Source organism: Python bivittatus, unplaced genomic scaffold (assembly GCF_059951505.1).
Source record: "Python bivittatus isolate LINGU-HERP-01145 unplaced genomic scaffold, Pbiv_v1 ctg000670_np1212, whole genome shotgun sequence".
In the NCBI taxonomy this organism is placed as follows: Eukaryota; Metazoa; Chordata; class Lepidosauria; order Squamata; family Pythonidae; genus Python; species Python bivittatus.
In genome coordinates this window covers 7,875,763-7,888,285 of record NW_028277094.1, presented here as the reverse complement: position 1 = coordinate 7,888,285, position 12,523 = coordinate 7,875,763, and the positions used below count along the sequence as shown (strand labels likewise).

Genomic DNA, 12,523 nt, shown 5'->3' with positions numbered 1-12,523 from the left:
TAAGGAAGAGCAAGGAACAGAAATTAATTAGCCCATCTGGTGAGGGGACCGATCCCACACCATACCTGCACTACCTGATTATCTTTGGGGGGCCAGATCTGATCAGAAGCCAAGAAGTCATGTCCTTCAGACTAGAGAGGGCCAGGGAGACAACCCTGAAGCCAATATTCAGAAAGCATTAGACAATGCTTAGTAAACAAAGAGGACCGAAGCATTCCTTAAGTCCTGAGAAGGGAGATTGTATTAAGAAGAGACTCAGGATGGTCCCTCCCCGACTCACTGGGTTATGAGAGAGGGGAAGAGAAACACAACCAGACTTGCCAGATTCTGTATATCTCAATAAAGTAGAGTTCGGATCTTCCTGAAGAGTTGGTTTTCTGGTCTGCTCTGCCTCAAAGGGTTGGACATCCATCTGGCACTTCTGGTCCATTTAGGCACCAACTTCATCCACCATCAACGGAGGAAGCAACCACTGCCGCTTCCCCACTCTCCCATTGATTTGAAGCTCAAATGGCTTCCGTGGAGATAGAGCCATCTTTCTGCTCATTTGCCATTAAAGCTACATCAGTGCCAGCCCAGCCCAGCCCAGCCTGAGAAATTGCTGCTTGTGCTCTGGAGGCAGCGGGAGTCAAGGACATATCACACCTCCGAGCCCCTGACGTTCTGGGAACAGCAGCGCTCCCCTCCCCAGCAACGTGTGCATAAATAGCAGCCACTACATTCAGAGCACTTGAGCAAACTCTGTTTCCAATGCACGCAATGCAGGAGCAACAAGATCCTCTAACAGCAGGAGTTCTTAACCATTTTGTACCAGAAACCCCTCTGAGAATCTGGGGAAAGCTACGGACCCCTTCTCAGAAAATGTATTTAAATGCATAAAATAAAACAACATAGATATAGATTGTATGACAAAGGAAACCAATTATGCTCAAGCACAGGTATCAAACATTGTGCGGATATTTAGCTAAAAAAGAACCTTTGAAATGCAAACTCTGTTGACCGTTATCAATAAGACATTTTTGGAGAAAAAAGGTAACTCACACAAAAGTTTTGCTTTTTTAGACTACACTAATTTTCATCTATTGAAGTTAAGAAATATTTCTGGAGTGTAAATTACCTGGTTGCCCACATTAATTATTGAACAAAAAGCTAAATTTTGTTAGAAGTTAGTGAAAATAAAGTTGTAATTTTTTTCCTCATCCAACTTCACTGTAAAAGATCAAGCATCCTCCTCTAACCGTTTCGGGGAGATCCAACTATTCCCCATTTCCACTATTCCTTGGGGAAAAACCACAACAGTTTAACTGGTTTCAAAGTAGGTTCATTTTTATTAGAATTCTGGTTGATCCTATGCTAATCCATGATTTGTTTTAACTGTGGTTTATTGAATAAGCCAAAATATCTGGGTTCACACAACACACCAAGTGTTAAGCCATGGCTTACAAATATTAATGGACAGGTTTGCACACTGACCAAATTCATACATGGCGCTAAGCCAAAATTGGTTTGTTCAGTTCCCTTCATTTACTTATTTCTTGCATTTATGTCCCATCTTTTCTGTTGAGAATTCAAGGCAGCCTCCTCACAGCGTGATTTGTAAACCATGATTTATGACCTAATGTAGTGTGCAGTCCTAGCCAGTTTAGCTATTCAACAAAGCAGAGTTAAACAAACCACAGCTCAGCAGAAGATGCTCCCCAGTTTGATGTAACGCAAGATGTGAACCCAGCCCCTGTCAACTGCCTTTGATTCACTAGCATTGCCAAAGATAACACAAAAAATAAGACACTCTAATGCCAAGCAAATGTTGCAAAACCAAGCGCAGGTTTCACAACAAAAACCAAGTTTTCACTTTCTTCCTAATAGTATGAGTCAAAGATTAATTACCACGTGCTTCAGTTTAGCTCTTCTGCAAACATTTCGCAGAACCCGGGGCCGATTTGTCAATCCATAAGGCTAAAATTACCCATTTGTAGGGGGGGAAGGAGGGAAAGAAGAGATAAATCAAAGTAGCTTAATTGCTGAATTTGACAACTTATTACGGTTGGAGGCAATATAAATTATAATGGATGCTAATAACCGACTGGCCCTCGGACATTTGACACAGCGCGTAATTGAAAGACATGGCGTGTGCATCACATCCAGAACGACCATCAGTGAAATGGCTTTGCATATTCTTTCATAAATCTACCCATGAGACGAAAAGTCAATGAACTGGCACAGCGAGGCAGCATTACGCTTATAGGCAAGTTGAACGCACACACCTTAAACGTATTTCTTTGTGAAAACAATTCTTTTCCTGGGAAAGCTGCTTTGGAGTGTGAATTCTCTGAAACCCAACTGTAAAAACAAAAAAAAAGGGCTTCATAAAAAAAAAAATTTCGTAGAAACAACTGTTTCATATTCGTTCTTCCAGGATCTATTAAGTTGCTTTCAAGGAGACTATAAGTTGAAACTCTCACATTCTACGGTGCAATATTTAAATTTAGTTAGTTCACTATGCTGCTAAACCCCATCACTGCTGTCTGCCTGTGCCTATTCCAGCTGCCCAGATCTTAAGGGGTGTTTGGACCACAATAACAAACTCATTTCAACTGAACACGAGCAGTCAGTGGTGGGTTCAGTCCAGTGTTGTTCAAACTGGGAGTTCTGGGAGTTGAAGTCCACACATCTTAAAGTTGCCAAGTTTGAAGAGCACTGGTTTAGTCCAATGACTAAACTCAGGGAATTTAATTCTTTTTTTCTCATAATATTTTTATTAGGTTTACATAATTAAAGGCCAATACATAATTAGAAAAGATATACAAACCAAGGAGAACGAGAAAGAGAAAAATGTATAATTTAATTCTAATTAATTCTAATGACTAATTCAGGGAAAGAGAAAGATGTGATTTTGACAACATGGACCACGTCAACCAGCAGAGGGAGTGAAGAATTCACTTTTTGAGCAACTTCGTTCGCGAGCTGCACAACTGGGCTGTTCTTTGGATCTTCGAGTTCCATTCAGGAACAGTCCTATATCCAGAACCCCAAAGTGTTTCAGATCCCATCAAAGCTCTTTGCAAAGGCTAGTGTAAAAAGCACAAATTCTTCTGGACAAGAGGAGAAGAAAGACAGGCTGGTCTTCATAGGCTTCCTCAGAACTTTTCTGAGCTGCTGAAGAGAAACTTAACACCAGCCTGGAATTGTGTGCCTTTCAGAACCTACATCCAGCAGTTAGCCACCTTTAACCACTAATAAGCCAACACACAAGGCTAGCCAACCACCTTTTGCTGGGCATCTGGTGGAAACCCAGCCTAAACTGAATCTATGCTTCAGTAGCTGTATTCGTACCACCGGCTTATCTCAATGATGCATTTCACTGGTTTTCTAAATTCACTCAATAAGGATATGGGTAATTCCCACCACAGACATGAAGATTACCGGGTCTCTGTTATTAAAAAAAACACCCCTAAATGGCCACTAGAGGGCGGCAAAGAGAGCTTTCTGAAACTCTGTGCCGCCACCTAGTGGCCATCCGTGTCTTTCCAGCCTTGTTTTTTCAGTGTTTTTCAAACAGGGTGACTTTCAGATTGTGCGGACTTGGGCACTGGCTGGGGAATGCTGGGAGTCGAAGTCCGCACATCTGAAAGTCGCCTTGTTTGAAAAACACCGGGTTATTTCATTTATATACATTATATTCCTTTATACAGATTATTTCATAGAATTATTTATATTTCATATGTATTATTTCATTTATACTATACATTTCATTTATATTCATTTACATAATAACACTGGGTTATTTCATTTATATACCCAGCATGCTGGCTGGGGAATGCTGGGAGTTAGTCCACACTTCTGAAAACTGCTGAGTTTGAAAAACACTGGGTTATTTTCCTTTTAAGATTTTTTTTTTATCCTGCCTTTCTTATTTTTATAAATAACTTAAGGCGGGAAACGTACCTCATACCCCTTCCTCCTCCTATTTTCCCCACAACAACCACCCTGTGAGGTGGGTTGGCTGAGAGGGGGACTGGCCCAAAGCCACCCAGCCGCCTTTCGTGCCTCGGGCAGGACTGGAACTCACCGCCGCCTGCTTTGTAGCCTGGGGCCTTCACCACTAGACCAAACTCGCACATACGTGACTCCTAAGATACACGCCATAGCCCTGTTGTGAGAATGCGGCTTCAGGAATTTGCGAAGGAAAATGCGCGAACGACCGTGGTACCAGCTGAGCAAACGGGGTGAATTAATTCTGCGAACCACCGCCTTACCCAGGCTCTGAGGGGGAAGAGGCGAGCGCCCCAAATCCCCTTAGTCGCACAGGAGCACTCTACCTCAGTTCTCCCACGGAGAAGGGCTCAGAGCGCCCCTTTCGTCGGGGGGGGGAGGCGGAGCTTACCCCGGCGCAGGGAGCCGGGGCAAACTCCCCTCTCCCCCGGCAGGGGCCCGGCGGGGAGCGCTCCCCCACCGCCCCTCCTACGCCGATGAGGACGCCGCCTGGGCCAATAAAACCCGGCGCAGGGCCTGGGGCGGCCAGTCGCCATGCAGAGCGCCAGTCCCGGCGGCGCCCCTGCCCTGCACCTGCTCACCTCCTACTTCATCGACAGCCTCCTGGGCGGCGGCGGCGGCGCGGCGGGCCACGGTAAGGGGCAGGCGGGGGGCCAACCAGAGGCCCCTACCTTGGGACCCCGACATGCGGGGCGGGGCATCCGCTTGACTCTCATCCTGGGCGGGCGGGCGGGCGCGGGGGGTTCCCGAGCGCGCGGCCCGCTCGGCTCAGGTTGAACGCGCTGGGACGGCTGAGCCGTGGGCGGCCCCCGCGGGTGCTCTTCCACGCGCGTGGGCGAGTCCCTTGCCCCGGCCGCGCCGTCGACTGGGGAGGGGGGTCCGGCCGCCGCCCCGCCGCCAAAGGAGAACCCGCTTTGCTTCCTCTCCCCAGCCGGCGGGGACGCCGCGGAGGCGCGCCAGCCTCCCAGGGGGCTCCAGGGAGCGCAGGTGGAAGAGGAAGAGCCGCCGCCGCCGGAGAAGACGGGCAGCCGCGCGGAGGAAGGGAAGGAGGGCGGGCGAGAGCTACCCGCCGAGCCGGGCGCCCCAGCCAGCGCCCGCGAGGCGCCCGAGCCGCTGAAGCGCAAGCAGCGCCGCTACCGCACCACCTTCAGCAACGTCCAGCTGCAGGGGCTGGAGCGCGCCTTCCGCAAGTCCCACTACCCCGACGTCTTCACCAGGTCGGGGAGGCGGGGGCTTTGCCGGACAACCCCCTCTTTGGGCTGCGGGGGGAGGCGGCTGTGCTTTCCCACCCTGCTAAACCTGGTTTGCTTAACTCTGGATTATTGAAGCAAAAGTGTCCGGCTCCCGGGACAATTCTGGATCGAAAGCAAGTTCTTCAAACTCTCTCTCTGGCTCTTGGTTAGCAGCCGAGAAGTTTTAATCTCTGGTTCAGGGTGACACGTTTGTGGCGAGTCGGTGTGGTTTGAGAAACTTCTTTAGAGGGGTATTTCCTGCCTTCTCTTGAAAGGCGCCAGGGAAAACATCAGGTTGCCTAGGAAATCCAGATGGCTGTGGCTTATAATAAACTCTGGTTAAACAAACCAGCTTGGTCATTGATCTAATGACATGCCCAGTTTATCTCCACCTCCTTAGCCTGCTTTGGTGGCTTCCCCTGTTGAACTTTTCATGGCAGCCCCTGGGGAAGAGAAGCCTGCCCTCTGAAAAACCCCAGAGTATCCATGGGTGGTATTTGATGACTTATAAATTCTCTCAATACTTAAGATGTGTTTGGCTTTCTGTTGCAGAGAAGAACTTGCGATACAGTTAGACCTCACAGAAGCCCGAGTCCAGGTAAGTGATGGTTTCTGCTTACGTCTCTCCTTCTGCAGCGTGAGCCAAGGCAGTGTTACTTAGCCAGGGATCAGACGCCAAAACATCCTCCTGCAACCCAAGGAGAATTACGTATTTATTAAACGCATTGCTATCCTGCCACAATTTTTTTTTAAAAAAATTGGCTTACATAGAATAAATAATATAGTGAACACGCCCACGGTACAATCTTAAAAACCCGACGGTCATAAATAGGAGCGATAACAGTAAACAACATGGTGCAAAAACCACAGTAATAAGATGAAGGATCTTAGATAGCATCTGGGCTAGATGTTGTGTCTGACACTGCAAAGGGGCTTCGCTCGAAGGCTTAGAGATGGCCCTTGCTAAGCCAGCGCTCTTCTGAAAGTGTGTAAAAACTCACAACTGGTGTGGGTGGGAAAGCTTTGGGGCAGGGTTCATCCGTGTGCTTAGCTTAGCTGGAAATAGGGAGGGAAAGGAAATACGATTTCCGACCAATTCTAATTAGTCTCTTCTCCTTGGAAGAAGTAAGATACCCGGGGTAAAGGAATTCCAGCTTTGGAATTTGAATGGTATGCTGGGTCTTTAAGTGTCTTGGTTTAACTTGTTCCCCAAGCATGCCCAACATTTCCAAGTTGTAGTTGCATCAAGCCAACCACATGATGGTTGAATGCATGCATGCAACATTTGAAACCCACCAGTGGGGTAGAAAAGCTTTCAAGATAGGAGACAGCAATGGAAATGACAGGTGATGGATTTAATGTTGGATCCTCCATGGGTCAATTCAGAGTGGCACGTTCTTACACTCTCTCTTTCTCTGAAGGTGTGGTTTCAAAACCGAAGGGCGAAGTGGAGGAAACGGGAAAAAACAGAGATCCCGGGAAACAGGTCTGGCATCTCCTGGACGCCTCCTCTGGGTTTGTACTTAGACGTCCCTCTGAACCAGACTCCCCTCTTGGACCCCACGTGGAGATCGCTGCCCATTTCTGCAGTGGCGGTGCCTCCTATGGCCCCAACGTTCAGCCCAGCAACGTTGACACCATTCAGCATCGGTAGCTTTGCCTGGACATCCCTTTTCCGAAATTCTATGTTAAGCCCTCAACTTGGAAGGTAACAGTTCCAGAAGTGCACAGATGACATAACAAGGTTGTTAGATGCAATTTGATCATGTATACTTAGTTGGCTATCGTACTGATTTCAGTGGACTTACTTCAGGTATTGATAATAGTGGTGGGACGTAACCAAAGCACCTGGTGAAAGAGGAACATTTTTGAACTGAGTTATCAATAGCTTCCATTGTTTGGATAAATTTATATTTTTTCTTAAGCCAGTAGGATATCACCATGGCTTCCATTAAACCACATTGGTTGTTTCGGCTTTGTATGTTCATTATGATTTGGAATCTACTTTCTGTGACTTAACATATGGTGGGAACTCAGTTGTGGTTTACTCAATAGACTACTTAGTGCAATATGTGAACTTGTAAGCCGCCCAGAGTCACACAAGTGAGATGGGCAGCTATATAAATTGAATGAAATAAATAAATGAAATAAACTTGGTCTGAACTGTAATTCACAAAAATTAGCAATGCATATCTCTAGAGTTAGATACAGGTAGTCCTCATTTAGCGGCTACCTCGGACAGCGACCGTTTGCAGTTACGACAATGATGATAAGTAACTTTGTGACCAATCCACATTTATAACCTTTGCAGGTCTGTAAATCAAAGGAAAGCTGAAGTAAGATGATAAGCACAGTTGCGGTTTCTTAGTGACTGCATTGCTTAACGACCAAGTTGCTGGTCCCAATTGTCACTAAATGAAGAATACCTGTACACTACATTCAGCTCTATACGAAGAGCTACAAATCTACATAAACTCATAAATGTCACTTGCCTTAGCCAACAGGAATGTGATTCCACACTTTCCTTGTCTATGGAGCTGCCTTTGGGAAGTCTCAAAGAATTAGTTGCGTATTTCCATGGATCATGACTAATCTGCTAGTAAAATTGTTCACCATGATCAATCCTGTTGACTTCTACAGAAAGATTAAGTTTATACTTAATCCCCCCTGGGGTTTGAAGAGTGATGGACAGTAGGATTCAAAAATTTTCCTTGTCATATTTATTGCGCATTGGCCTTGTAGAACTTTAAGATCATCAAAATATCTTGGAGAGAAAGAAGGGAAGAACAAACTGTCTTAATCCCCGTCCCCCTTTCCCAGGCATTATTTTGTAAGAGTGGAAGGAAAAATGTTTAGTAAAATATAATTCATGTCAAGAGCATGGGAGCAAAGCCATTCCAATTAAGTAAAGCATTTACCATGATGGCCAGATCTTGTTTATGCAAAAGTGCAACTTAGCCATCAGAGAGAATGGTTCATCCAGTCACTAGCTGAGCAGGTTTGGTATTATCTTGACTTCTGAGTTATTTGTGGTTTTAAAGATGTTCTTTTGAGTAGCTTTTCCTGAGCTGTTTTCTAAAGGTATCTATTTATTGGCAAACTGCTTTTCATTGTTCCCTGCTTTGGGGTTTGTTTAATGCTGAAAAGTTGGGTAAAACTTTCATAAAGAAGTCATTGCACATTCCAACATTAAGCCAAATTAACGAGCTAATTTGAAGCTAACCAGTCATTTTATTTACACTGTTTATGGTGATTCAGAATATTAGCATTTTGGAATATTAATATATGATTATTATACTGGGAATTATAATAGGTGCTAAGGAGGCTTTGGAGACACATATAATCCATGTTAAAATCTAGGAAAGGCAAAGGAGTAGCTTTCAGAACAATGCTGGACTGAAGATGATGGAAGAAGATTGGAGAAGTAGACTTGAAACTGTTCTTGTGTTTCTCTTGCTTCTGTGTCTCCAAGAACTAAATCTTTCCAAAGTCACAGCTATTGACCTTTCCTTTCTGCCTGTTCCCCATGAATACAGGTTTCTTAGTGCGTTAAATCCTTTGATGACCACCACCTCCGTTCTAATGAAAACTCCTGGAGGACCAGCCAATGCTGTTGTCGCCACCTTCACTGATCCTATCCTGGCTGAGAGAAAAAACTCAAGTCCTGCAGACCTGAGACTGAAAGGCAAAGAATGTTCTGCACAGATTTCTCCCTTGAACCTTACGCCAAATCTCAGGAGTACCGAGAAGGATCTTTACTAGCCATCTTTAACTGGGGATTGTCTTTTGGCCGAAGTGCACCAGTGTCTCCCTATAAACAAAGACGCCCACTGGGAACAGTCAGCATGGCTGTTCCCTCGGTCTAAGCTGTTGCCATCTGCAGTTCATCTCTTTTCATGCCTGGATCATTTTTAAGAAAGACTTCTTATTTAAAAAGGGGAAGGTTGGGGAGGGGATGTTGACTAAGAATTAACACTCCCAAGGAAAGTTGGTGCTAAAAAATCTTACAAACAGGAGGGACCTAGTTTGTAAGATTTTTTGAAAGTGGAGCCTTGTTTCTTTTTGGAAACCGGTGGTGCAACACTGAAACCATCATGAATTGTACATATGCTCCAACAGATGCTTATTTTGTAAGTGAGGAACCTCTGGCAACGTTACTGTACCAGGAAGTATGGCTGAAGTTGAGGAATCCTGTGCATTATCACTCACCTTCTCAGAGGGGCTAAGTGGAGCTGCAAAACCATTTTATCAGCTCCTTTCTGTACAAAGCAAAGAGGACGCAACTCAGTATAATTTGTTAGGATTGGACATGGAGGAAGGAATATTTTCTAATTTGCCTGCCTGCCTGTAAATGTATAACTTAGGGCAGTAATACCAGTGGGGTGAAATGGTTAAGATGTTAGACTAATCCTGGAATAATCTAGGAGCAAAGCCTGCTTCAACCATGACATCTCAGTGGGGAATTTGGACCAGTTGCTATGATTCAGCCTCACCTACCTTCTTCCACTGCCTTGTTGGGGAGGGGAACTGAAAGAGGGTATGGTGTTCACCCCAATGATGTGCAAAACTCACAGTTCCAGGTGAGTACTAGTGTTCTGCACATTTGGGGGTAGTTCAAGCGAGACCCACCATGTGTGATTTCATGTCATACTAAGCCATAATGTAGTTCATCTGGGTTTGGTTTAGTGTGTTACATAACACACTAAATGGAATCCACCATTGCTGTTTGTAAACCGTGGTTACAAAATGTATGAATCTACCACCACCGTATTTCTGGACAGATTTACTATGTGAATAAAATGAGAAATAAAATCATGTCTGCTATTTTCAAACGAAGGGACAGAAATTCATCGAAACATTTTGTCCTAGCTATATTTATTTAAGGAGTTAGTTCAGATGAGCTCAAGGTAACTTATTGGCTAATCCATTTGCTACATGTCTTTATTTTTTTCAGCGTCAAGCTCCGCAAATAATGTAGCATTTGAGTTGAAATAGACATTCTTTTCTTTAGCATAACTATGAAATGTCATCATGTTAGCAGAAAAATTGGGTATGATGTAAATGTTGCGTGTGCAGCCTTTGGTGCAAGATGCATGTAAATATACATTGCATTTTAGACCAGCAATAAAAAAAAAAATGCTCGCACTTCATGATCAGTTTGAAGAATTGCTACTTTGGCTACTGTGCTTGCCTATTAATAGTATTTTATAAACAACTGTAGAAGTACCAGGCTGAATTCAAAACATGAAAAATGAGATGAATAAAATAATATTTTATGTATCTACCTAACCACTGTGATCTGTAAACTGGGCTATGACTTAACTTACTATGTGAACTGGGCCGATAGGTTCTTCAATAAACCATGATAAAACAAACTGTGGCTTAGTGTGATGTGTGTGCCTGTTTGTGCAGGCAATCTGCCTGCAGATAATTTCCTTTGGGAGCAGTCCTGCCTCTTCCAATAGCGGCTATTTGGTGAGGACCCACAGCCCACTCTCAAACTTCCTAGGTATGTCCACCAGCTTAAAAAAAGGGGGTCTCCCTCTGCTTTTTCAGAGCCACATTGGTGGGCACTGAGCTGGAAATCAGGAGACCATGAGTTCTAGTCCTGCCTAGGGATGAAGCTAGCTGGGTGACTGAGCCAGTCACTCCCTCTCAGCCCTAGGAAGGAGGCAATGGCAAGCCTCTTCCGAAAATGCTGCCAAGAAAATGGAGGGGACCTGTCCACGTAATTGCCGGGAGTTCAAGACTGACTTGAAGGCACCCACAAAACCACCTCTGATTTAGCCAAATAATGTCTGTCTTAACACTGAGGCTTTCCTAACTTAGCTGTTTCCTAGACCAACTTCCCAAGATACTTCTTGCAGCAAATGCCAAGGACTGAAAATGTACTTTCCTGTTAAGTTTCCTACGAAACCAAAAGTCAAGAGTTTATGCAAGCTTGTTAACTTTGATGGTTTTAATCACCCAACCTAAGAAACTTGTAAGATGGATGAAAAATGATCAAGGGAGATGTTCAGCGGTGTGGGGTGCCAGAATCGTATCTTTTCAAGGCCTTGCCTTAACACACACAAAATCTCTCGCTAATAGGTTAGGTTTCTTTTCTAAACTATATAGTTCTTGTATATAATAGAATTAATACAATATATTACTAAATAATGTCGTTTATATATAATATCCCAAACAGGTTATCTTTAAAGAAATGTTAATTGTAATGTCTTTGAAATTTAAGAAAATAACTACAAACATATTAAAAATCCACACACTTCCTATAAAAAGACAGCTTGGAACAGCTAACCCCTTTGTAAAATCAGCTGTTAACTTGAAATGCGTACCGATCTTGAACAATTATAATTTAAAGGATGAGGTAACCAACAGCATCCTATTCTGCCAGCATCTTACAACATTTTAGTTGCATCTTTTTATGAATTTTTTTTATTTTTTTAAATATTTTTAAGATTTGGGAAAAGTCAGAATTAAAGATGCTATCTGGAGTATCCCACCAAGGCAATTCAGATCCTGCAGATTCCATGGAAACAAAGCAGGTCAATGCAGTTGTTCAACGATGACTAGCGAAATTCCCTCTTGGAAACTCCAGCACCTTAGATTAAGTTAGGAATATCATCATCACAGTAATAACGTATTAGTATTCCACCTCCCTCCACCCCATTTTCTTTTTCACCCATAGTTTGCGCATCTGTCGAGACAAGAGGACACTTTGCAGCAATTACTAGGGAACCAAACAGTGGACTGGTTGATCCTGTGCTCTGCCCAGCATAGCTCTTCTGCTCTGGAACAAAGGAACAACAATTCCATACCAACTGCCCCTCGGTCTTCAGCATTTTTCCCCACAATAGGCATGTTCTGAGAATAGTTCATGGAAGAACTGTGTGGCGAGAAGGAAGGGGTGGAAAAGAGAGAGAAACGTGCGAATAGCAAGCCAGGTGTTTGGAGAAAAGACAAAAGTCGCCCTCAGTAGGGTGTGCTGGCTCTCAAATCTGCATTCAGAAAGAAGTATTCATGAAGAAAATTAATTTAAGAAGTATGTCGCCCTGATTCTTTTTTTAAGTCCTTTTTAAAAAAAAAAAAAAAACAGATTAGAGACTTCAGCTTCTTTTTTTTATTCTAGCAATCTCTTAAACAATTAACACAGTAATTGGAAAAGGGGCTCTAAGCTTTAGATACAGATGGAGATAAAAGATTTTTCCGCAAGAGTTTTCTCCCAAGTCTTGTGAACGGCAAAGGCACACCTGCCTTTACCATCTATGGAGCAAAGGACATAGAAAACAAGGAGGGGA

At 44.0% G+C, this 12,523-nt stretch overlaps 1 protein-coding gene across 1 annotated transcript; it reads left to right on the top strand.

Moving 5' to 3' along the window:
* Window positions 1-4,390: 4,390 nt before the first annotated feature.
* Window positions 4,391-12,259, top strand: ESX1 (ESX homeobox 1). Its single transcript, XM_088151689.1, has 5 exons — window positions 4,391-4,627; window positions 4,925-5,210; window positions 5,778-5,823; window positions 6,647-6,933; window positions 8,762-12,259. Exons 1-5 carry the CDS (start codon window positions 4,528-4,530, stop codon window positions 8,985-8,987), a joined length of 945 nt encoding a protein of 314 aa, XP_088007815.1. The 5' UTR covers window positions 4,391-4,527; the 3' UTR covers window positions 8,988-12,259.
* The last annotated feature ends 264 nt before the right edge of the window (window positions 12,260-12,523 follow it).

Excerpts from the sequence above, each read along its gene's own strand:
- ESX1 (XM_088151689.1), top strand. The coding sequence starts at position 4,528 with ATGCAGAGCGCCAGTCCCGGCGGCGCCCCTGCCCTGCACCTGCTCACC. Across the intron at positions 5,824-6,646 it reads TCACAGAAGCCCGAGTCCAG|GTGTGGTTTCAAAACCGAAG; the intron begins GTAAGTGATGGT and ends CTTTCTCTGAAG. Across the intron at positions 6,934-8,761 it reads TTAAGCCCTCAACTTGGAAG|GTTTCTTAGTGCGTTAAATC; the intron begins GTAACAGTTCCA and ends CCATGAATACAG.